General features: G+C 31.4%; 1 protein-coding gene across 1 annotated transcript in view; it reads right to left on the reverse strand.

Annotated features, from left to right (window-relative positions):
* Window positions 1-312: 312 nt before the first annotated feature.
* Window positions 313-27,642, reverse strand: part of LOC148275108 (uncharacterized) — a 40,320-nt gene continuing 12,990 nt past the window's right edge. Inside the window, exons 3-10 of the mRNA XM_088236130.1 lie at window positions 21,881-22,007; window positions 16,725-16,817; window positions 9,497-9,628; window positions 8,534-8,748; window positions 7,164-7,319; window positions 3,190-3,548; window positions 2,270-2,477; window positions 313-664 (exon numbers count right to left, since the gene is read on the reverse strand). Coding sequence (XP_088092256.1) covers window positions 534-664; window positions 2,270-2,477; window positions 3,190-3,548; window positions 7,164-7,319; window positions 8,534-8,748; window positions 9,497-9,628; window positions 16,725-16,817; window positions 21,881-22,007 — 1,421 coding nt within the window. The 3' untranslated portion in view covers window positions 313-533. The remainder of the gene's footprint in view (window positions 665-2,269; window positions 2,478-3,189; window positions 3,549-7,163; window positions 7,320-8,533; window positions 8,749-9,496; window positions 9,629-16,724; window positions 16,818-21,880; window positions 22,008-27,642) is intronic.

Genomic DNA, 27,642 nt, shown 5'->3' on the forward strand with positions numbered 1-27,642 from the left:
TTGATTGAGTGAGCTGACTGCCGACAAGAAGAAACTCTCAACACTGGGTTAGTCAGTGTTATTACATGTTGATTTTTTGTGGTCTAAGTACATCTTTAATAAATTGTTTGCTGCATAATCCATTGTCAGCCCACGTTTTCTGTTTGAAAAAAATAATTTAATGTCCGCAACCATAAATTTATTTTTTTTAAAAACCCAAAGGTGAATCTGTTTACACGATTGACCAGTGTATTTTTTTTATTATTCATATACCTACTGTTTTACTTATTAGTATTTACGTAGTGTTGTTAATTCAAAATCAGAAAATAAATATTTTTTTTCGAACCATATTATGGCGCCGATTTCGAAAACGAAAATCGATATAAATCATATCAACTTCAAAATAACATACTAAATAATGATTTCGGCTAAGATTCTTAGGTATCACATATTTAAAAAAATATTTTTTGTCAACTAAATTTACTTACCAATTTTATTTGTTGAAAAATTATGTGTTTTATGAAACTTTCTGTGTCAATTATTAAAAGTAATACTTAATACATTCTCACTTGATTCTTAGGCTGATAATATCCATCTTCATAAGCATCTGTGTCGTACTCATCCATATACTTGGCTTGTCGGTGGACAGATATTCCCATGGGAGACATTATCCTCGCGCTAGGAGCTAAACATGAACACCATTAGACATTAACATCATACAAAACCATACAACAGATGTATTATAATGGGCAATTTTCGAGTAAGGTATATTACATAAGTATATTATATACCAGTGTACTACAAGGTAAAGATACATTTATTAAGTTTAAATGAAAACAAGCTATACATAATATTATGACCAGTTAAACGGAGTATGAACTTCACATCATATTTTTGCTGGACAAAAAGATTAGCCGAGGATTAAATATAATGGAAAAAAAGCTGGTATTGGTTGCGAAAAAATTTTAGGAATTTAGAGAGAAGAACTAACGACCTTTATTGAAATTGTAAAAGAGTGTTTTTTGGTACCTATTCAGATTTTTTTTGTCACCTGTTCTGTGTTATTATATAATATTACCATGGCAGTTCCCAGCAGGGCACCAAATTTCAGGCACTTTTAAAAACTCTCATTCAAATCGCTGTCGTGTCGGTAATTTAAAAAAATCTTGTGTCTTGGTGTTTTTTCGAGCCAGATGCTTCGAGTTTACGAAATCTAAAATCGTTCGGAATACTTTACCTCGACGCGTAAAACGTGTACAAAGACACGCGTATCTACGTGCATTGTATAGCCAGCCCTCCGAGCACGGAAACGGAGAGCGCGTTAACGCGCTTAAGGAACTAAACCGGATAAAAAGTGATGCCTCTATTTTGACAAGAAGAAAAATGCTAAATTGACTTTAGGTATCTGTGGCAGGTGTAACCTCTTGTACGTCAGCCTAATCAAACAAAATAAATAACAAAATACATAATTTAATGTCGGTCATCAAATATTAATATTTTGAGTATGACTAAATGTTTGAAAATGTCCAATCAATATTGATATTTCAACAGTGATGAAAAACTTTTTTAAATATGCATGTCTAGGTATTAACAAGCTTTATAAAATGTATCATAATTATCTCATTTTGTTGCGGCAAATAGGGAAAACATTTTTGAGTAGGGAATATGGAAGTCTAGGCATTTAATATATCAATATCATTTTTTTTGCACCACAACAGGCCAGAAGACCCAATTACAGTGGTTAATTACATCACGGTATACCCAGGCTTGAAAAAAATTACATTTTTAATTTTTGTGTTCTCACCGGGAATCGAACCCGGAACCTTCCGTGTGTGAGTCAAGCGTCTTGACCACTACACCACGCAGGCTGCCGTGGATTATTATACAAAACCAGCCAATGACAGGTCATAAGCCCTGTAAAACTTACATATTCCCTTCTTTAAAATATTTTCCGTCGCGATTGCAACAAATTTTAATATAAATAACTCCCAAGGAAGGAAATCCAGCCTCTCTGCAAACATTTGGACATACTCAAAACTTTGTTGTATTTTTTTATTCACCCAGAAATATTCACCGTTCACGCGTCTTTAAAAAAAAAAAAATGCGTTCTTATGATTCACACAAACATCAAAATTTTGGCGCCGTTTTCAACCAGCTAAAAATAACTTTTTATTTGAAAAAGGAAATCAAGCTCTAGAGCAGTCCGATGTTCGAACCTTGGACCTTTAATCTGTGATTCCATGACATAAGCCACGGGACCACGACCTACACCGTGTTCTTTTATGCTTACCGTGTTCTCTCTCTCTCTTCCTCTGCCTTGCCGCGCGCTGGGCCGCTATCTCCGTCTCGCTTATATAGTGCTCCGGCTCCTCGTCGTAGGGACTAGCGTCATTATCGTCGTCGCTTTCTCTCTCGTACCGATCCCTGGAGCGGCGAGGTCTGCCGTTCCTGTCCCTCATATCCCTCAGCCCGCGGTCATCCAACTGCTGAAGAATAGACTGAAAGGTGAGAGGGATAAGATGACAGAGTGAGATGAAATGATAAATGTGAACAATATTGGGTAAAGATGTTTTGAGTAAGTCCAAATATTTAAAGAAATGAACTTGACTTCACATCCTGGGCTAGTATTCTAAACGAAATCATAGCGCGGTATAGCGCGTTTTTACGTACTAAATACGCATTATAGCGCGCTGTAAACGCGTTCGGAATACCAGCCCTGGGGAGCTATTAAGATTAACATATAACAACAGAAATGGAGAACATTTTAGGGTAGAAAATATGGAAGTCTAGGTATTTACAGGGCTTACGACCTGTCATTGGCTGGTTTAAGTGACTACTTTACACACAGTGAAACCTTTATCATTCTGCCTATATTTGAGCATCCGAATTTCTTCGATTCTTTCACCTGTTAATTTTTGTGAAGTTGAGAAGAGTAATTCATAAAGGTTATGGGCATTGACGAGGATTATGGCCTGTCACTGGCTGGATTAAGTGATCATTTTACACACTGTAACAAAAACTTAGATGAGGGATCTGGGAAATATGGACGTGGTCCCAATTTGGAACAAACACTGCATTCCTTCACTGTCCTGCTAGGAAATGAGAACAAGGTGCATATACTGGATAATTATTTGGATATACTCAAAATATTAGTCTGATTTTTATTGAAACATGTTATCATAACGTTAAATTTTAAATTTTGAAACCTACATCTCTGTATCTGTTCCTGGCATCTTCAACCTCCAAACTATGTCGAAATTTAAAATCTCTCCCTTGTCTTGGATCTCTAACGTTTCTGAAATCTGCGGCGCTTCTGGTGTGTTCTTCTCTTCCTCTTGAAAGATCCATGTCGTCTTTAGATCCTTTGGAAATAGCGCTTCTCTCGAATCGTGGACTTGCGTTGAATCTCGGACTTCTTTCTCTTGCCGCTTCTCTGGAGTAGTGCGGTATATCGTCTTCAATATAGAAGTCGTTTCTTTTATGCCTCGGAAGAGATTTACTGCGGAGTACAACCATTTCGTCTCCGCTGTCCATATCTTCAGGATCGTAGATATTTCGGCCGCTTCTACCTGCAAAAATATCTTCGCTTGTCAAGTTGTATAATGAGTGATTAATTAAAGCAGCATAAATAAGACAGATATCTCAAAATTGAATTAGAACCTTAAACATTAGGTACAGTTTTTTTTAATTGACACTCTAATGCTGCCGTGCAATCCCTCAAACGCCTTAACTAAAAAAAAATCACATTCGGGAGAAACGCAAAAAACATTTTGAACAAATAAATCGCAATGATATTGATAAGAACTTTTTTTTTTTCAATTTCATCATAAGGCTATGATGATGATAAATATCACAAAAAATTCAATAAATAAATTAGCATCAGTTACTGTAGACAAAAATTTTCCAAAACTGTTTTAGTTAAAATGCAGTATTGAAACTTAATACTGCAAAAAAGCTAGTTTTTGCAATTATTATAATTTTTCATAAGGTTAATTACGTTTTAGTTGGTTTTCGGAGAAAACTGATGGCTGATACTTATTTTGATATTCTTGTCAGTTTGAATCAAAACGCACATTTTATTTAAGCGAAGTTTATTAATAAAATTACATATTTTTTTTTTGACATGTGATTATTATTTATTTTTTTAAATACGAAAACTCCAAGTGCACGAAATCTAAAATCGTTTAGAATATTTGACCTCGATGCGTAAAGCGCGTACGAAGGCACGCGTCTCTACGCGCCTTTTTTATTGCCGGCTCTCCAAGCTCGGATAAAAATTAAAATATTTATTATAATCATTTTAGAAATATTTTTTTCAAACATCATTTTAGCCATTGATAGATATGTGTTTAGCATAAAACAGTATTTATCGATATTATTCCTGGCCAACTACCTTTTTTTTCTAGCCTTTCCTTGACCAATCCTTATGGTACCTACCTTACATCAGGATACAAGAAATACCAAAAATAGAACATTAGGATTTGGAACAAAACAAAAAGTATTTCGACATTACATAAAATAATGCATAAAAAATATTGGATTCGCCGCGCGTCTTGTAAAAGTTTTCATAAGTCGATACATAATTTATAGTGAATTTCATTATCCAGTATCTAAAATTGAAAGACATCTTCATCTTATCAAAGGTAGGTCCATTTCTGTGTTCCTTTCCTTTCTTCAAATATTTCCAACCATTTTCGTTAGCAAAATGTATACACAAGATGCAGCACTAAGCACCGATTTTGTGTTCTATTTAATGAAAATTCCGGATCCTACTTGGTAGTCAGTAAATGTGAATTTAATTATTTTTCATTGATTTTAGTTAACATTTTAATAATTGATGGGCTAAAAACTTAATTTTTCTGCCATCTGTTTTTTTATTATGAATACTACGTATTCTTTGGTCGTACACAACACATATGCTGTCGTTAATTAATAGTATTTCTCGATTATGTTTAAAGCAGATGAAATAAAATAATGTAATTTCTCTTTATAATTTCGTAGTTTTTATTTCAGTTAATGCAAAAAATTAAAAAAAAACGATAAAAAATCAGACAGATAAGATAGATTCATAAAAGTTTTTTTCAGTTCATTTTTAAATTTTTTTAACCCAAGATATTATTTTGAACTTGACTATGAAATTTTTTATATATGCCTAAATTTTTTTTGGATGTTTGAATCTCTCCAACCCAATAGAATTTTTTTTTAAAGATAATTGATTTGTAATCTTATTAGAAACGTTCGATCTTTGTATTACTTATCGAAACTGAGCATACAACTCCCGTTTTTATTATGTTTAATTATCTCACCGTTTACGTTTTATTTACATAAATTAATACATAATTAACAGTGCAATAGTGTTTCTTTTTTCATTTTGTTTTAACCGATACTTTTACCTCACACTACGAGAGCTTTAATACTTGCGAAAGCTTTCTCGAACCAAAAACACAGTTTTAATATTATTTCTTATCCATATTGGGATGATTTAATGCTAAGAAAACAAAGCTTTGTCAACTTACTACTTACTGAGCAAATAATTAACTCAGAAACTGCGAGATTCACAAAGTGATAAACAACGAACAATACTGACTAGTATCAAAATATTTATTTAAGCTTATTTACTTAGATTCGATTACTTCCAATAAACATACAAATGGTTCGGTTCTCTTTGCTTTTGAGTAATAATTTATTGATTTTCGAGATTACTCAATAAATATATTTAGAATTCATTACTGGCAAACGTAGATCCTTTTGAAATACATATTCCTGTACATATTAGGAGAAACCCATAACTAAAAGTATCAAGTAAACATTAATTGGATTTTGAAACGTAGACTTCATTCCGCATAGAGTCAAATTTTGATTAGAAATTATCGTTAGATTAATTGAAAGGTCGTTCTGTAACGAGAAATCGTTGTACTTAGCTAAGCCATGGGTTCCTTAAACGATATAATCTTTGGTTACTATAAATTGTTTTTCTTTTACTAAAGAAAAAATAGTTAACGTTAAAATAACGTTATTTAAAAATAATTACTGAAAAATAAAAATGATTTTTCAGTCAATTTTCGAACGAGTTTTCCGAAACCGCGTCATCTGTGTGAGCGTTTATTTAAAAATGTGGTAAAAATACAATTTAATTAGAAAGGTTTTTTTTTCTGTGTTCGTATTATTAGTTTGTATTCGTACTATGATTTGTACGATAAATTAATTTAATTCATATAAAGTTTATATTTGAAGTACTAACTTTGTGGTTATTCATTATAATAAAATAAATAAAACATTTTTTTTTTAACCACTAATTTTTTATTATTATTCGAAAATAGTTGTCAAAAATAGTATTATTCAAATTACCACCCATGTAAGGAAAAAACGACTTGATTTATTGGGTCCACGTGTAGTATTTAGTGAACATGATAAAAATAAAAAATAATCAATTCATTAGTTACGTAAACCTTGACGAAGAAGCTTGTTTGCTTTGAAACCGGTCGGTGGAAAAAAAAATAATAAAAAATTAGTGGTAAAAAACAAACTTGATTTATTTATTTTATTATAATTTAATTAAATTTGATTGAATCGTTGGCAAAAATGGTCAAATCAATCATTTATAACCTGGACATAAAGATTCTAGAAACATTTTGGTTCAAAAAACTATTCATCTTTTAATAAAATACAATGTGTCCGCTGGTAGATTTCACACTTTAAATCGTGCTGTCTTTGGTTAAAGTAGAGGCAACGGAGTGATTGGGATATTATTCAAAGCGAGAGTGTTGTGGACCTTTTATTAATTATAAGTCGTGCACAGAAGCTCATCGAGTTTTCGTGGTTGAGGCGTATTTCGCGAACAAGAATTAAACCAATGCGGTAAGACAACACTTTTGTTCTCCGTTCAATATTCGTAGATTGAGTGATGACCGTAGAACCAGTTGATATGGACGTGAGTGCAAACGTTTTAAAGAACAGGATCAGTTGGAAATGAACCTAGACCCCGACCTTTTACTTCTGTTTTGAGTCTTGAAAACGTATACTGTGTGCGAGACAAAATTTTGCAAAATCCCCGCAAATCTGATCATAAAATTGCAGCATTTACTAACATTAGTAACAAAAAAAATCTTATTGAGTAACGCGTGAAAACTGATAAACTAAAATTTTACAAAATAACGGTGAATTGTTTAAAACTTTATGTTTACCTTTTGGACCGGCGTATTCAGGATCCACTGCATACTTGTTGAAGAGAACAGGAGTACGAGCAGCTGTTCGAGCATCTAAATCTGCATTGGTTCTGGCTTCAGAAGAACTTCTCTTCTGGCGTCGCTCAAGTGACGTAGCTCGTGGTGATGGAGTTGCTAAAGGAGTACCACAAGGGTTACTACTGGCTCGGGCATAATTTTTCCAATTTGATTTAGTCAAATAAGTCTAACTCCTGGATTATTAATATTGCAATTTATGAGTTTCAAAAAACATCAATTTAAAACTGCTGGAACTCATAAACGGTCATTTAAATATAAAGTACACATGTTTGCATTAATAAACATCGGTAAAGAAAAACTGAAATGAATACGATTTAAGAATAGGAAATTTCGAAGTCTAGGCATTAACAAGACATTTTTCATAAAAGGCTATTTGAAATACGAAAGAAAATAAATAAACTTTGAAGAAGAATCAAATTTTGACGTAACTGTCAGTTTTGAAAACGAGCTGCTAGATGCGGAAAAAATGTGGCTAGAGCTGCCTTATTGGCATATTGCAGCATCTAGCTTTAAACATATTGTCACTTCAAAAAACAAATTTAATTTAAAAAAAATCCTATATTGTCTTCGATCATTTCAAGAACCCGTATCGAGATCTCTATAGAGCTGGTTTTGTAATACGTTGGTTGATAGATATAATCTTATGCTTCTAAGTTAAAAATCACTTGGTCATTTTTTCCAGGCCAATATGTATTAGGCTAGTAAGATGTCAGATAGTCATTCATCAAAAAATGCACTTCGTCACATTCTCTTGTATGAGGACGATATTTGAAATGTTAGCTATACCAACTTAAAAACTTTCAAATGTCGTATGAAAATTATGTTTAGGATAACACTTTTTGTTATAGTTTGAGATTAATTTAAAAAATGAATAGTTTTAAAGTGGCTGCTTTTTATCACAGAAGCTTGTTTAAAATATGAATGAGAAGTATTTTAAATTTTTATTTGGTAAGGGACGCGGATTAAAATTTCAGCCTTACTCTTTGGTTGAATTTGATCATATTACATCAGAGATAACATCATGTCGGAAGAGAATACCGAGGTAGATAGAGATAATAAAGAAGTTATGTATCCCGTTTTGGTATGTGCTGATGAAGATAGCATTTGTTATTGCCCCCAGCAACCTGCAGATATTGTATTATTTTTATTGTACTTATTGCTTTATAGCAAGACATAACAATGCTTATTTTTTTTTTAATCCGTATTTATTGAATAGATATTCCCTTTCAAATTTGACAAGAATCTTAATAATCCGTGATAATCACATAAACATGAAGCTAACAACATCATATTTTTTAATTCATACTTACCATGCATTCTAGGTGGAGCTTGACTATAAGATCTCTGAGCTCGTGGTTGATGTACCGGTCTCCCTGTTGCCCCTCTCGTCCCACCCCTAATGTTGTGCATTAGTGAAGGGTAGTGCCTAGAAGGCCCTGCAGCAGCAACAGTATCACTGTACCGTGATAGCTGAGAAGATCGAAGATTGCGTCCTCTGTTAAAACGTGGAGCTTCATCGTTGTACCTTAAAAATTATTAAAGTGGTTTTAAGGAATATTTTTATTAATTCATTTATTGTAGTTGTTACTTCGTGCTTTTTCACTATGCATGGCTAATTTAAACGAAAAAAAGTTCAAATTTATTGCAAACGACAGGGAAAACATTTTTGAGATCTAAATGAAAGTCAAGTGATAACAGGGCTTATCTCAAGAATATTTTTCCTCTGCTTTGCAATTTTTTTTTTATATTGATTAAAGAGTGCGCAATAGAAACATAATAATTATAATACTCTTCGTTATTGGAATGCCTTACATAGCTCATTTACTAATAAATGAAAGCAATAGTAAATAATAGTTTTTACAGAATAAGAAAATGTTGAAGAAAAATATAATTTAATGGCTAATATGTAACAAGGCTTTATATTGATTATTTTGTTCTATTAACAGAAATCTATTAAATTTTTTGTAAATATTTTTTGGAAAAAAATACGTATGCTTTTAGTCCTTAATAATGTTTATATTAAATTTTTTATTTATATAATTTCTCTTACTTTTTACTTTTTAAAGGAAAAATAAGAAACCTGAAGACGAGCCGGTTTCACGGTTTAATGGGTTTTATTATTTTTCCTTTTATATTTTCTGTGCACGTTTACCTTTTAAAATAAAAATAATTTGACATCATGTTATATTTAAAAAAAAATCCGTTACTTATTCAATAAGTAGAAACCAATTTTTGTATACTTTTTTACATGGTACTGTATGTTCCAGTGTTACCTGAGTTCAGTATCGGAGTAAGAATGTGAAGGAAGACTGTCCACTGCAACAAAACCACTATCTCCAGACTTCTGGGATATCCGAGCTGGTCTTTTACATGAAACCGATCTTGATCTATTGCCATATCGAGCGCTGGAAATACAAAATAATTATCGCTCTCCGTCTAAGTAAGAAGATACATTTAAAAAAAATAAAAAAAATACATTGGTCTGTGTGTGAAATAGAACCAGAATCCTAGGCGAGTGTAAGGGGCTATATGGGTGATTTTTGGCTAATGCCGCGTTCGCTTATTAAGGTTAAGGTCCTGGCCATAATTATATGGTTTTTAGCTGCAAAATTTATCGACTCAAAATAAACTATCATTTGTTTTCAATATTATTGATTCCCTTTCGTACTGCTGCTGATTCCTTAATCCATAATCTGAACACATCCTGTAGTCTTGTCCTTTTGTTCCTATGTATGATTACCGAATAAATCTTCTTGCTACTATCCGTAGCCCTGTTATAGATTCTGTCAGATTTACAAATCGTGTAGCTTTCAAAAAGAATTTCGAGGATCATGTCTAATCAATTTAATGCCAGTCACTGAAGAATTCACATCTCTCTTTTTTCAATCTAATGAAGTGCATATTATGTTCTTCTGGATTACCTTATTTTTGCATAAAGATGCTAAGGCTACTAGATTACAGAGAGTTCCTTCGGGTAGTTTTTCTCGTTCGAAAACGAGCAACTTCTCCGTGTATGTGGGCACCGCCAAGGAGACTTATATTCTCAGATGCGGTGTGAGATATGTGATGGGCAAGCTGTCCTGGACTTAAGCTTAAGTCTGATCACCTAACCTTAATGCAACAGAATTTCGATAAATGCAATTTCGATAATGATTATTTATATTTCATATTTTTGCTAATGGTCTTTAATTTTTTTAAGTAAGGTTATTAATATTTTGTAATTTTTAAGAGAATACAAGGTCTGACGTCTGTATTTCCGTATTTTCTCCCTGCCTGTATGCCAACGCAATATTTTTTTTATACACGATAAATATCCACCACTTGCGTATCCGCACGGTTTTTTTTTTTTTTTAATTTTCTTTTATCTGAGCTAGGACTATTCAAAAACCCTTTCTAGCAGCTAGTTTTATTTGTTGTCTTCGGACGAACAGTTTACAAATATGACAACTGTTTTCAATAATACAAAAAGTGTCGATAAAGACGTTGTTTAATATTTGTTTTTTATGTTTTAATTATAAAAATCTGCTCAGTTTGAGGGTGCGGTAAACGATACTACGTGAAGGTATTTTATCGATTTCAGTTAGGATTTTTTTTTATATAAGTCAGGTTGTTTTTTTCGCAAAGTATTTGGAATGTAACAGCGAGAAAGTGACTTAAAAAATATGTTGAAGTATCTATTCATCAAATCGCTCTACCATCACATATTCTGTTATGCAAAAACCCCATTAAACACCATGATAAAAATCATCATGGTACGATAAAATGACATAGGCTGTATTGCTAGTTATTACTTTTTTTTTTTAAAGAGCCTCTTGGCATATGTCAACCCAAGTCATGACATCCTCCCGTGTCAGGTTTACGTCCCGAAGTTCTGACGTGAACTACTGACGAGTAGTCAGCAGCGGACGTCCAAGACGTCGAGAGCCTGATCCCTACTTAGTAGGCCACTGTGGTTAAGGGTTCTCAAAGGACATTTGCCGTATATAGCCAACCGTATCGCCACCAATTGATGACAGTTGTCACCGAAGCTTGGTACGTCCATTCTTTCACTTCTTCATTCCTCACAATGTCAAATCACCGCACACCCAAATTTTTTCTGAGACACATGTTCGACCTGTTGTATTTTACTATTTTGCGTCCAAGTACGGTTCCATGATTCGCATCCGCAGATGAGGATAAGCGTTATGCATGCGGCATGTGTTTTTCATCGAGTAAATAGATGACTGATTTAATCTGTGAGCAACTCGGCAAACTTGAACGACTTCAGAATACATGTATAAGGTACATTTTCGGTCTTAGGAATTATGACCACGTTTCTGACTTTCGTAGGCAATTGAAATGGCTCAAAATTAGACAGCGTAGAGACTATCACTCCCTCTCACTTCTGTTCAATGAATTTCATAGTCCTAACGATCCTATATACCTGCGTGAAAAATTTCAACGCTTATCAGTTCATGGTTTACCACTTCGTTCTCATTCTCAAGGCACTCTCTTAATACCCATCTACAATCCCTCTTTTTTCTTTAATTCATATAGTGTCCATGGGGCTCGACTGTGGAATCATCTCCCATTCACCATCATAGATGTTACTACATTATCTCTGTTTAAATCACGTCTGAAGAAACATCTCCTTTCTCTTCCTCAATCTCTCATCCTTTACTCTTTCCTCTTTTTTCCTTTTTTCCATTGAGTAATAGTTTTGATTTAAGGTAATTTATAAACGGATACGGTTATTTATATTTATCTTTAGCTTTTTCATATTTATTTTCTATTGAATATGTTCTGTAACTTGAGTAATAAAAATAAAACTATTGTTTTATTGCTTGGTTGGGAGAAATTGCCATTTGGCAATAAGCCCGCCAATGTCCAAATAACATTTTGTACAAAAGTTAAATAAATAAAAAAACACCAGACCTCCGGACGGTCTATACACTGTCATATGCGGCGCCTTCTATTCCTAGCCGCACTCACAGCTCTTTTTGAATGCTGCCATTTACAAGCTAACTTATTTATTTATCTTTATCCATCTTTAAATGTCCTTATATTGAAATCGTATATTCTGTACAAAAATGCGAATTCGAACATTTTTCAAATTTAAATTAACCTGAATTGTTCAGACAGATAATTTGACTTTACTTTATAGACAATTGAAGGTAATTTCGTTTACTCCCCGTTGAAATACGGGCCCAGGAGAGTTCATGAAAGAATTTATATATTTTACGATCTACCATCAACCAATGAAATGAAATACATAATAATACATATAAATATTTCTCCTTCATAACGCGTTCAGCAGATCGCTTTTGTATTGAAGTCGAATCAAACAAACATAAAAAATAAATACAATTTCGTTTTATACTAGAGAGATCCACTTTATCATACTCCGCCATACTCGTATATTTCTGTCCGTCTTTCAGTAGCACAAAGACAGAACATTCCGCCATACTGAGGCTTTGTTCTGTGTGCTTTTACAAGAATGAAATAGGAAAAAAAAGAAATAAATAGACTTAGGGATGCACCCTTAAAGTCCTGACTTTGTTTTAAAATAAACCTCAAGTAAAAATATGCCCAATTTATACACGTTTATTGTATTTTATATTAAAAGTTTACCATCTAAAAAACAATGTTTTAACTTCACAATTACTTAAAAACAAAACTTTTTAGAATTTATTAACAGCATTTATAATAAAATAAACGTTTTTATATGAATTATAATATAAAAAATACAATAGTATAAACAATAAACTACAAAAATACAATATAATCAGACCTCACCCCAGAGCCTGTATCACAATGGAAAGTTAACCTTTATCTTAATTTTATCCACAAAGTCAAAAAGAAATTATGTATTATAAAATACATATAACAGGCAGAGATACTCTAAAATTTCATACAAATATTCACACTTTGGTTCATAAATATCAATTTTATACCGATTAAGATAGCGTTTGTAATCGCGGCCCTATTCACATCCGATAGTAGATATATCACCGCATATGAACATTAAATGCAGCGTAAATAGATTATATGTAACAAGAAGCTAAGAAGATCAGCCTTTCGTATCAGAAACATGATTTTTTCAAAAATCATTACGGTAAAACTCAAAATTTCCGGATAAGTGAACTGGATAATTGGATTAAATATTAAATTATGATAACGCTTTAGAAAAAAAAAATACTCTAAGATCACCTTTTTATTACTTTCGAAATTGTACAGCGATTGGAATCACATAAAAAACATATTTTAACATGTCCACACTGGCCGCCAGCTCCTTTTTTTATTTGTTATAAAAACATCATCTATTTTTTATTTATTGAGAACGATCCCGATATTCGGCAATCCGGATGACTGGAATTTGGATTAACGGAGTTCTACTGTATTTTGTACTATTCCAAGAATCGGACCCGGGACCTCAAGCAATGTAGGTGAACGACATACCTTCTAATATAAAAAACTTATTGAATCATATTCCAACAATACTTTAGAAATTTGTAAAAAAAATTTGTTTAAAGTAACTATAATATAAATTAATGAAATGCAATAATTAAATGTAATTAAAAATTAACAGTTGTGATTCATTACTGTAACTGGGCCTCCTAACCTGGTGCAAAAAATATAAATAAATAAATAAACGACACGCCTTGTTTAAACATGATTTAACGTAGTGTCATGGCGAATTGCTTTAAAACGGGAGAAAAAATTGAGTGTCTACAGTGAAACACACCCTCTACATACCCGGAAACCGTTTTAAACACCGTAAGTATTCCTACCGGTTTCGTTCATACTAAAAACGATGTTATTTTTGTCAATAAACGAGTTTCTTCTTTAAAACATTCAATATTGTAAGCCACGATTTTAACTGAATTGAACTTTTTACGAACTCTTTTTGTTCTGAAAGTTCGGTCAATTATATGCAGAAGTTATGTCGGATATAGTTATTCTTCCTCGAACCATATTGTAAACACAAATGGTAGCAAAAAGTGAGTTTACTTATTGTAATTCTGTTACAAAAGTTTCTCATCAAGGGGAACCAAATGCCCACCATCCACCCGCACTTAACAGAACTTTGAGAGAATTTATGCTCTTAAAACTAACAAAAATCAACAGATGGAAGAAACGAAGAAATATGGATAATCGAATATGGGCAAAATGATTCATTTTAAACAGCGTGTAAAATGGCCACATGGTGTAATGGTCAGCGCGTTTACTTGCCATGCAAGAGGTCTCGGGTTCGATTCCCGATTAGGTTAATGAAATATTTTTTTTAAATGGTGTTTTTGTTATTATTATTATTTAGTCTTAAAATAGTACAAACATACTAAATGAATGTCCTAGTATTAACTTATATCTAATTATTATTAAAACATACACTAATTATTAACATTTCTAAACACTTAAAAAGAAATTTTCTAGAAAGCTAACACGAATAAGATTACTTTTTAAAAACTAAGTTATCTGCTGAACACATGTTTTTTTAACTGACACCAGAACATTTCACACCAGAACATTTCATAATTCCTGGACTGCTACCTTAACCGTTACAAAAATGATCAAGATAAGCTGCAATTGGTGTACCAATGCAGTGCCCTATGCACCATTCGGTGTGGAAAGAAAATGATGATGATGAAAGTGAAAGACAACGACAAGTCCTAAGCCCTTTAAATGCTTGGACTTCCATGTTCCCGTCTCGAAAACGTTATCGGTCTTTTTATTAATATGTTTATCTACCATCAAGTGCTGGTAGGGGATGATGATAAAAATAGTTTTGAAATTTTTTTTAAGAAGAGACTTTAACTCTTTGTTTTAAGCAAATGGTTATTTTAATCCAAGGTGTTTTTCTAATGAAAAATACACGTAGTTAATTTGGAATAGTTTGGTAATGTCTAGGAAAATACTAAGTGGGGGGTAGTTTGTCTTGCCCCCGCCCACATTTCCATGTCTCTGTCGCCTTCCTGCATAGTGAAAAGTCCCACGTTAAACTGTTCAACATTCCTTGGAAAATCGCATAATGGCATTTCACCGTACTTTTGGATGGAAACCAAGCACTTTTCACTTTAGCTTGCCTAAGAAAATTCTCACCTTTACAAAAGAAAATCGCTTTAAACACTTTAAAATTACCACCACATAAAAATATTCTGGCATCACACACGAAATAAACACTGATACATGTATTTAAACTTATCATTTTTGTTAGGTGCTTTTTACTTTTTGCGAAGTTGAAACAGCTGGAGACGAGCATTTAAACTACAGATTGCATTTTTCGCGCCAGCAAAGTTTGATAGCTCCGCAAAATGCTTTACTTATTTTTCTGCGTTTATCTTTGCATTATGGTTTATAAGCGTCCTTTTTTGCGAGGTGTTCTTGTCTTTGTGCGCTTTATTGTTGTAGTTTAATTCACTTTCTGCGGGTAGGGGGAGTGACTTTGTACGGTGGAAACGTGCGTAAGTAGTAGAAAACGGAAGCACTTTTCCATACAAAGCAAATGCACTTTTCTAGGGCATGTAATTTTAAGTGAAATTGAACACAATGGCTAAAAGAGTGTTAATGATTATACGATTAAACAATAGGGAACATGTATATTAATATGATGTTGTTTTTTTTAAAATCCATACGCTTATATAGTTTTATCACTAAGAGCGCACAAAAAATATGTTTAATAATTGCGTTTTTTAAATGGGTTGTTTTTTTTTTAAATTTGTTTCGAAAGAGAGATAAAATAACAAATGTTGATCCAAACCACTCCCTGGATAAGAAATCTTGCCTGTCTGTAGACATTTGGATATACCCTAAATATTGCTGAATTAACTAACTGGTATAAGAAGTATAAAAATTGAAAAATTGTTTTCAGGCGTTGCCTAGTAGGTGAATTTATTCAAACGGATGAATCTCACCCACTGCTAAAGGTTTAACCCCCTTTCTTCACAAAATTCAGCAGATGAAAGAGCTGAGAGAATGTGAGTGTTTGAACATTGACAGAATGGTGAATGTTACGCAGTGTGTAAAGTGGCCACATAAACCAGCCAATGACAGATCATAAGCCCTGTAAATGTCTAGACTCCCATACTCCCTTCTCAAAAGTGTTTTCCTTCTCTGTTGAAATGAATTTAGACACACGTGTTTTGATTTTTTTTTTCATAAAAGTAAGATCCAACGCTTAAGGCACCAGTCCAGAAACAATGAAATATTGCAGTTTAAACAACCTTCAAAATCAATATTTCATAAATATTCAACCAGAAATCAAACCAGACTTATCTTAACTTAATTTCTTTGTTCATGATTTTTTTTATTACACCAGCAATCAAGTCAAAAATACAAGTTGAGGATCATGTTCTATTTCACGCTAAATTTTACTATTTATAACCCTGGATACAGAAAAGTAAAGATGAGTTGCGTTTTTCATGCAATTCGTTTCCCCTATTTTGACAACATTGTAAATACCTTGGCTTTTAACTTATTTTCTATGCAACCGGACCTTGTTGTATAGACGAATTATTTTCTTACCTGGATTGTCTAACAGATCCCCTAACAGAGCGATGTCTTCTGCGTTTTGGTTTTCTGGTACAAACGTAACAACATACCCTCCAATACAAAAACCTGAAAAAATAAAATTATTTAATTCAAACATTTGTATATTAACATTCAAAAATGCTCATTTTTTAATGAACTTTGCCGTCGAGCAGGCTACCATCCGTAAAGATTCTCGTTTTATTGGGAGCATAAGGAGGTTTATCTTTGTCAAGTAAAATGGGGAAAGGTTTTCTATATTTTGTACTGTTTTTTGGTATCATTGTTGAATTGCATCCCTCGGTTAGTGCTTGATTAAAATTATTAATTTGATTTTCCAGATCTCGGGAGTAAGTTGTACTACTAAAACTTGTTTTGGAGACTTTTCTGTCAGATAGTTCCCTTTGTGCTTTTTGTTTAAACGAATTGCAGTCCACATTTTTAGTTATATACTCGAAAGTTTTGGACTGTTTTTGTGGTATTTTAGTGATGCTTTGCTTCAATATAGAAACTTCAGAAACTAAAAGTAATATTTACTCAATTTTAACAAAAGTGGACGTAATCATTTTTTAAGATTACCATCTGATTTCTTGGTGGAACTGCATTTACTTTATAATAATAAAAATAAAAACGTATATTGTTTAATTCCACTTTTAATTATAACTTTAACCAGTGACTTGGTTTCGTCTTTACTGACATCGTCATTCTGGTGGATGACTAAAATTTTTTTATGTTACCTACAAGTGCAAGCAAGGGTCGTGCTTTATATAATTATAAAAATAGAAGATATTAAATTGAAAAAAATTAAAAATTGAATTAAAACGATTGTATGAATTTAAATTGTGTTTTAATGAACTAATAAAAACAAATTTCAAATAGGTCATTTTCTGAAAGACTGGAAAGTCACTTAGTTACCCCCGGACCTGGGGACATGGCTTTAGGAGGTACTACCAACCAGCCGCCCCTATTATAGTTTTAATTAAATTTAAATGCATATAGTTCAAATACATTTTTACTATAAAACTTCATAAAACTGTACATTTTACATCTATTTATATTATATGCACTCAAACAAATCCTCAATTTATATAATTTTTAGTACCATATGCTTAAATTATTTCAATTTCAACTCTTTTATTCCCATAATTATATAAAATCATAATTTACAACCCCCGCTTGCACTTGTATATAACTTTTTTTTAAATTAGTATCCCACCAGTCTGATGATATCGGTAACGACAAAATCCGGTCACTGGTAAATATTATAAATAGAAATAGAATACAACTAAAAACATATTTTTTTTATTTTAAACATTGATTTGTATAATTGAAGGTATTCGAAGAAAAGATAGCAGCCTCCAAAAAAATATTTTTTTTGGTTATGATGTCATTCTGTAGTTTATCAACTTTATTTTTATAAAAATCATGAATTGAGTTGCAAATGTAGTTTAAAATCATACTTCTGATTATTTGAAAAGAGTGTTTGGAAGCATTCAATCAATTGTCCCGTAAGTCAACACAAGTTAATTTTTTTAATAATTCATTGCCCAAAAAAAATATGTTCAAAACTCGTTTTTGTATCGTAGCTGCTCAAAATTCAATTTACTTTGTCCCCATTTAGATATGTTTAATAAATAATTTTGTGACTTCAAAAAAAAAGTTTTTGAAACACTGTAAAATGAAAAATTTTTTTAGTGTGTAATAAGTTTATGTTCATTTAAATATGTTTATTTTATTATGATATCAACATTTTGAATAAGTCAACTATATTGTGAAAATCCCTCTCCTCCACTCCTTCGCTTTATTTTTTTATCCCTTTTTACGAGCTCTTTTTTTTTCTCATGTCTTTTGTAATATATTATTTTTCTCTTTACTTTGTAACATGTTCTCTCATTATATTTGTGAAAAACTTTAACTGGATATACGTACAATTTTTTAAATTTTGTATTCTTATATAGCAATTGTTGTTTTTCCTTGATGAATAAAAATAAATAAAAAAATACAAAAAACAAAAATAGCAGTATCCATCAGCCATTTTATTCGACCAATGACACAGGCTTGAGATTTAAATTTTCAAAATGACCGTGCCATACGAATATTAAGAAAGTTTTTTGAATGCGTGTTTCTACTAAAGCTAATTTATTAGTATCTGAAAGTTTAAGTTCAGTGAAAATAACATTTCTAACAAGAAGAATCTCTTTGGCATAAGTGTGGCAGTTTTTGTTATTTTTCTCGAAAACACCAAAACGGGAGTTTGCTATCTTTGCTTCCAATGCCCTCAATTATTTTATCATATGAAAAAAGGTTAAACTTATGTATTAAAGCGTTAGCGTAGGTTTATTTCTTAAATATTAAAATTGTTTACACGTTTAGATTTTCAGTAGGTAGGCCATTGAATAATTTAGATAAATCAGACTTTATAGTATCTACTGAATTTTCTTTGGGGTCTGACTTTAACATGAAAATTCAAACATTTTCTTTCATGTTATTAATTTTCCAATAATTGAGTCTGCCGTGAAAATAGATGAAAACACTTTATTTCAAGTTAACCTCTTCAGCCATTATATTTGGATGTTACCAGTTAGGTATGTTTTTTTCCAAATGAAGAGGGCAAGAGTCCACAAAAAAAAAAAAAAATTACTCAGTAATGTCCATTACTTAACTACAAATAAGTAATTAACTTATATTTTCACTGTACACTACGCAAATATCCTGAACAACTTTAGCAGCTTTATTAATGTTATTTCGAACGCGAATAAAAGGAGGTGATTAAAATGGTTACTTTCTTCTACTTGAGATTCCATTTTGAAGTTTTGTTATCAAATGTAATATTAAATAAAGCAAATACATTATTTTAAGAGCAGAAAATTTTCTTTTCAAAAACATATAACTTTTACCATTTTGTTTTACTTTAAGTGTACATTTTTTCATTTAAAAATAAAGAAAAACACTTCTATTAACACCTTATATTTACATAAATACTTAAACATACACTTATTTCTTAATTAACACTTGTTTTATTATAATTTTAAACCATTTTATTTTCATGTTTTTTTATTACAAAGTTTAGAGTCCTGACGCAGAGGCGAGGATGTTTTGAAAACGTTACACACTAAAAAGTTAGTAAACGGATACACTTTACAAGTATTCACTAAAATGAGTTAAAATGTGTGAGCACAAAATTCATGCCTTATTATATAAAACGAACTGAACCCGGCAATGCTTTGCTATCGCTAGATTTGAGTCAATTTTCAAGTCGTGTACAGATTAAATTAACACAATCGAAAGTTTTATTTTTGGGTTTCTGATTACATTAACTGTGAGAATATGCGGTGAAAGGGAATTTTGATAAACAGATATTTGAAAATTATTACTTTTACTGTCTTCAGGTGCCTCCCCAATCCTGTGAGAAAAAGATGGACCTTTTATGCTTAACTAAAAGAGACAAAATCGACGATTCTTTGTCCCGTTTTCCGCACCTTAAAACTGAATTTATTTTGACAAAATATCATAACAAAAACTTCTGTATTGGTACGTCTTGCATTTTTCAAATATAATTATGGTATTTGTAAACCGTGCTCCCGAAGAAAAGCGGATTAAACTTGGCATTTTTAAGGGATTTTGGATGGTTCTAGTTCCTATAATAAAAAATTTCTAAATAAAAACTAAATCTATTTATAAGAACTTAAATTTTATAAATTCACTAAATAAAAAAAGTTTTGATACATAATGTCACCATTCAAAATTTGAATGAGGTATCATTCAATATTACATCGGGTTGTTTTCTACAATTCACGGACAGTGTATACTTGTAATGCCGTATTGAACATACTTCATGAACTCGGCAATAGTTATTCCCACGTATCAGATATATTTAGTGTAGGGTATTGTTCCTATAGAACAAACCTTTTGAACTTTTTCAAATGTGGTAAATGGTAATTATATTTATTTATTCATACATTTCATAAAAAATACACTTTTTTGTTCACTATGCCCAGCTGAATGATTTTCTTGTTATATTACTTTAAACATAGTATTATTGAATTTGTTTTAAATTGTTTAAACTTTCTACTGAATATGTTGTATAATTTTTAGGTTAATTTTTTTAATAAATCTTGTACAACTTTTAGGTTTAATTTTTTTACAAATCTTGGGTAAAGGGAAATTTATGATTTTCAAAAAAAATATATAAAGCCAAATATGTGAGTATTATAATTTTTCGTAAAAGGCAGATTTGCCGTTTATGTTAATAAAATAAATAAAATAAAGTGCATAATTTTGATTGTGTGAGTTAAGCTAGGGTTTCCTAGGACAGCGGTGCCCGCATCTTAACGGCCGTAGTGAACGGTGATGCGGTGGACAGCCGTCGTAACGTCGACTAGAGAGTGGTTTCCTAGGGAAACAGAGTTAAATGGTGTTGATAACACCGTTTTCCTAGGAAACCACACTCTAGTCACTGTTACGACGGCTGTCCACCGCATCACCGTTCACAACGGCCGTTAAAATACGGGCACCGCTGTCCTAGGAAACCCTAGCTTAAGTGTGGTAAGCCAGACATTAAAATTCACCAAAATTCTTTCAACACATGATTATTTTTTTCTACAAATATTATAACAAATGAAATAAGTGATTCTTTACAACTCACTACCCTAAATAAAAATAAAATTATATTTTTAATAAATAATGACATAAAATACATGAGTGCTTCACTAGGCTGAATTCTACAAATTGCGCATCTTTGGTTGTGTGGTCAACCAAAATCATTATAACTCGTCAATTACATCATTAATTTTTTTGGTGTTAAATAAAAAAAAGGATTATTTTTCATTTGTCGAAGTAAAAAACATTCCAACTGTTGTGAAAATTTTATTATTCACTCTTTTCAAAACAGTGCTATTATCTCAGTTTAACTTTTCTATGGCTGTCGGTTCCACATAACTACATTAAATTCACCTCTGTTATAGGGCCTCTGACCAGTTGTGATGGAAAAAAATCTTCCTTGCTGCGTGCCAACGGAATTGCGCGGTCAGTTTTTAAGATTTTTACGGCAATTTTTTTTTTTTTTAAACATATTTGTTTGTTTCGTGATTCTCTCCGCGCTAAAGAGTTCAACATTTCAAAGCATGCGACGGTAAAGAGTTAAAAGAGAATACCTGAATGATGTAGCCATTACGTCTCCAATGGTGGACAAACAGAGCAACATGAGCGGAATTCCCAAAATGGCGTAAAATATGGTCACCACTTTTCCCATGTGAGTTTTGGGAGCGATGTGTCCGTATCCTGAAATTGAATTATACATTTTGTATTAACACTTTCATGCCTCATGATTCATTTCATAAAAAAAAATATTTTTATCATAACTTACAAAAAGTTAATATTCCGACCGGTTTCGGAAACCGCCGGTTCCTTTTCGTAAGGCGTAAAACAAATCAAACTATATTAATTTTAAATTCAACCGAACTTCAAACAATTTTTTAAAAACTACCTAAAGTAGGTACATCTGCTAACGAGTTTTGTAAGTAAAAGTCTGAAAATAATAATAGTAATAACAATAAAAACAGAAGTACTTATTTATTTAATCATTTGAGCTGGATTATATAGTGCCATGGCTAGTATAATCCCGCTCTGCCACAACTTTATTTCCGTTGTTAAATAGTAAATTAAAAAATTACAACAGGGATGGAGATGGAGAACATCTTAAAATCTTGAACATCCATATTTCTTCAATTCTTCCACATGTTAATTTTAGTGAAGTTAAAGTGCTGAAACCTTTCTTGTTGTGAAAAAAAATATTGTTCAAATTATATCATATGGCCAACAGGTGGACAAATTTAAAAAATATGGTTGTTTAAACATAAAAAAAAGTGAATATTAAAAAGTGTGTAATGTGGCCATTTTAACCAGCCAATGACAGGGCATAAGCCGAGTAAATGCCTAGATATCCATATTCCCTTCTCTAAAATGCTCTTCATCCCTGTTGTATTTTTTTTTATCTTAATGACTCCCTAGAGGGTGAAATTCAGTATTTTGTCTACAAACATTTTGACAAACTCAAAATGTTGTATAAGTTAAATATTTTCAACTTTTTGCAAATGATATTTGGGTAAATCATAATATGTCACATATTTATAAAAACCTTAATATGAAAAAATTGTGTCTTCTGCCATCTAATTTGAACGCTTTCTACTAGTTTTTCTTTTTATTTTATAAAAATATCCAAACATAAATAATTCTGGCCAGGCAAAACAAGATACTCGTTTTTTTTAAATAAATTATGTTGGCAGCTTTTTCGGGAATTTTTAGGGATTCAAAGTGTCACGTAATAAATGTATGAACTCGACATTTTGATTAAATTAACTGTGTTTTAGAGTTGCTAGATTTAATTTCCAAAATTATTAATTACGTAAAATATATCACAAATGTTTACGTGATTTAAATACACAAATTTTCAAACAACACAACGTTGAATTCATCCATTTACATTTTGATTTTATAAAATATTTATCGATTCTAAGCCTATTTCCAAACTCAAGAAGTTTTTTCAATATTTCAGAGAATTAAAGCGAATTTATTCATACAACAATAAATCATAACGCCAATTCCCCGTCATGATTGGCAAAAAGGCTAGAACACTATTCAGCTCAAATTTTGTTTTTTATAGATTTTTTTCATTTATATTAATTTTTACATTGGCGGACTTATTTCTAAATGGCACTTTCTTTCAACCAAACAAACATAAAAAAGCGTTATTTTCAAATTTTAGTGTCGAAACGTATGCGAGGAAAAAAAAATGCAACTAGCAATGTGTATATACATGTAAATTAATGCATATCAATACTCGTCAATGGGAAAACGGAATAAAATAGCAGAAAGTAAAAATAACGGAGATTAAAGAAGAGAAAGGAAAATTTCTTTACCCATGATTTTTCATTTTTTTTAAATTTATTTATTTAACTTCTTGTTCACAATGCTCATTGTATATTAGCGGGCTTATTGCCAAATGGCAATTTCTTCCAACCAACTTCAACTTCAACTTCAGCATGTAGTTCAAGTGCAGTCTCTTCAACCCATCATCGCCGCTACGCTCGCGCTACACAACCAAGTGCTGTATCTTATTCGCTATGTACTAAATACGGGTTAAACAGCAACCTCGTGTCTTTTCTGTCAATCTCTAACTATACTAAGAGCTTTTTCTAACCCTCAACAACCTAATCTTACATACTAAATTGAAATCAGAGGGTTTGGTACTTTCTACGCCATCTAATATTGAGCCAATTCAGTTCCATAAGATAATCGGATAGGCGGTCATATTTTCAAAGACCAAATGTATACTTAATTCATGTATTCTGAAGTCATTTAAATTTATCAAGTAGTTCAGAGCTTAACTCCGTCGTGAAAACATCAGCTGAATCAAAAATGAGTCGTGATAATGTGCGAACGAGTAAGCATTTGATACTAACAGGAAAATTGTTTTGTAAAAGTGTATGCAAAAAAAAATGATTCAAATTAATCCATTAGTATGAGCTCAAAAGCATAGACCTTCATATTGTTCATCCATTAGGACACCTAGATTTTTCACAGATTTCCTGTATTGGACATTGTATCATTGACATTAAGGAAAGTGAAAAAATATTCGTCTAACTTTCAATCTTTGGCTACGTGCAAGCTTACATATTTTGTATTTTATATGGATTCATAACTAAATTATAAGTAAATCCTTTTTCCTTTTCCATGTTTTTTTCTTACATACTTTGCTTCCTCTACAATTTTATTAATTATTATTCTGGTTTTTTTTTTTTTGAAAAAAGAAATATTTGCGTTCTTATGATTTACCCAAATATTTAATTTTGAGGGCCATTTTCAACGAGTTGTAAATAACTCACTATTAGAAAATGGAATCAAGTTGGGGTATAGTGGGATTCGAATCACAGACCTTTGGTCTGTGAGTCCGAGACACTAGCCACAGGACCACAACCCGATCAAACCCGGTTCCAAAAGCCATTTTCACGAGAAGTGTACATGTTTGGATTTTGTCTAAGAGAAAAGGACATTACAAGAGATTGCTGCGAGATATTTTATCGATTTATATACATAAAATGTATTGTCCAGACGTTTATTAAAATGTATGTTTATGTTATAGTATTTTAAAAATAATATGCATGATTTCATTTCCATTATGTTGCATCCCAATTCAAAACCGGACTCATGGTTTCTAAGTGATATGTTATTTTTTTAAATATTTTAAGTAAAAATAAAATATCTTTTCAGAATAAAGGTTCTTAAACTTCACGTAAATCAGCAGTCAAAATAATTGAAGAAATACGAACAGAGAACATTTTAAAGCACTATTTTGCGCTGTATTCTTACTAAATTAAGTGACACGTAGTGAATAACGGAAAATTTTAAAAAACAGTGCGCCTATTTTAAAGTCATAAAAAAATAATATAAATCCATTAAAATCGTTAAAGAATGTATTTATTTGTGATGCGAATGTAACAAGATTTGACTGTCTGGAATACTACCTCCCACGATAAATTACAACAGTGCTTCTAAAAATGAACTTATTGATAAATACTCAATAGATTTAAGATACTATTTTCAATATACTCGTACATACAAAATGATACGTCAATCCTCAAACCACTCTCATACACAAGTTTGTCTAATCATAATGTAAAAAATAAATCAAATTGAGCGGGAATTTCATACCCATTATAAAACGAAATAATACAGACTAAAATGGATACAAAATCGTTGGAACAATAGGCTTCTTTCCCCCCTCTGGCAACTACACGTTGACTGAACGATCTTCTAGGAATTAAGCAAACAACATGTGTTTGCTCATGTGCGACACTGCGACACTGACTAGTGACTACCCAAAATCTACAAAAGCTACCCTTTGGATATTTTTATCTGTTATGTTATCCATATTGTAAATAAATAAAATGAAAAAATGTAAATAGGGGCTAGATTTCTTATTGTCTATGCGCTCTGTAGTAGGTGCAAGACGTGGTGGAATATTTATTTATTGTACAGCGCCCTTGAGGTGATTTTTACAAAAACGGCGCTACATAAATTATCAAAATGTGTATAGGCAGAATATAAAAGGTTGCGCGGTGTCTAAAATGACCACTTAAATCTGTCAATAAATTCAATAGTAATCAAGTAGACATGAGCCCTGTAAATACCTAGAGTTCCATATTCCCTTCTTTGAAATATTCACGATCTTTTTTTATATTATTTTGATTTTAATTACTCCCTGGAGGGTTAAATTCAGTCCTTGTCTCTATAAATTATAATGAGCTTAAAATATTGTTCAATAAACATACCTAAAATGATATAATTATTTCAACGCATACAGAATAAAAACAATTTTTCATACCCACAGAAAAAAATCAGATCTGATAGGGTTAAAATATTAAATTAGCACTCAGTAAGTAGGTACTACTCATATTAAAAGATTCTAAATAAAGCTAAGGTTGTTTTTCACGAGTAGACCGTAAGTATTGATAAAAGGAAACCATTAGAAAGGACGTAATTTAAGGATTTGTTTGCCCGATTTGTAAAAGTTTATTTACAAAGGTTTTGTTTTCAAAATCCACCCTAAGGCTGAAATAACATTGGTATGAAGTGAAACGAAGAAGGCGCAGGATTTTCTTTGAAAAAGGGGGGTAAACTCAAACATTGCAAAGTATCCAAATTTCAGGATGTTATTTACTCGTATTTACTGTATTTAGTACCTGAAAATTCTTCGTAAAATGAAACTTAAGTTGCGCATCAATAAATAAAAGTTTATTTACGCAGCACTTTTCAAATATCAAAGAGCGACCCCTGTGGTGTAATATAATGGCTAATACTTGCAGTTGTCTTGAGTAGGGTCGGTCGAGACACCATAATTGTAAACAATTTCTCAAATTCTTCAGTTAAAAATGTATTTTAAAAAAACATTTGAAAAAAATGGGACCTGATTGTAGTCCCGTGGTAATATTGACGAATCACAAATCAGAAGTACAAGGTTCAAACCCGGCTTTGCCACTCTTTCAAATTAATTTTCAACTTTTATAAATTTCGTCACAAAGTATTTCGGTTAGTAATAAGAACGCAAATATTTGTCTTTTCATTGTTAATTATAATAAATTATTTCAGAAATCGAACCAGGAACTCTCCGTACATGCCGTATGTATAATATAAAGTATATTATATTATATTATAAATATAAGAGGCTCCTTGATTCGTGTACGGGGGGTTTTCGTTCAACTCCTGGTGAGATCACCATAATTAAAATTTGATTGAACTTTAGTACAGTTGTTAATTTTCATATCCCGACTTGATAGAAAATTCCGTGTTAAGTCGGGGTCGTTTTATACTAAAATCAATATTATTACACATCAATCAATATTTTTTTAAATAATTTACACATATTGAAAAACATGATACGGATAAGTTATTTAATGAATCATGACGAAACAAAGATCATGTATTTATGAAATTATTAAATAATAATTCATAATTCAATAAATAATTGTAATATTAAAAATAATAATAATAATGCACTTATATAAAACTATATATTTAAATAAATAACTAAGTTAACAGATTAATTAATAATTTGATGTTTCAATGAGCAATAGTAAACATACATGTTGTTATTCTATTGCATCACATGTCATTATACTTTAATCTTATTAATTTAAATATGTATTTTTTATTGTTAATTATTCCCTTTGGAAACAACCTAAAAAGTCTTAATAAGTTCATTAATATTTAAACGAGTATAAGTTTGAATGAATAAATAAATATCTATTTTTAACATTGTCACACTCATAATACATAAAAATATATAATATAAATAATAACTTCATTTATAAATTATTAATCATCACTCTTAAGTTTATTCTAAAATTTTAAACATGTA

This window comes from Micrasema longulum, unplaced genomic scaffold, assembly GCF_059751315.1.
Source record: "Micrasema longulum isolate JH-2025_06_02 unplaced genomic scaffold, ASM5975131v1 h1tg001510l, whole genome shotgun sequence".
Taxonomy (NCBI): Eukaryota; Metazoa; Arthropoda; class Insecta; order Trichoptera; family Brachycentridae; genus Micrasema; species Micrasema longulum.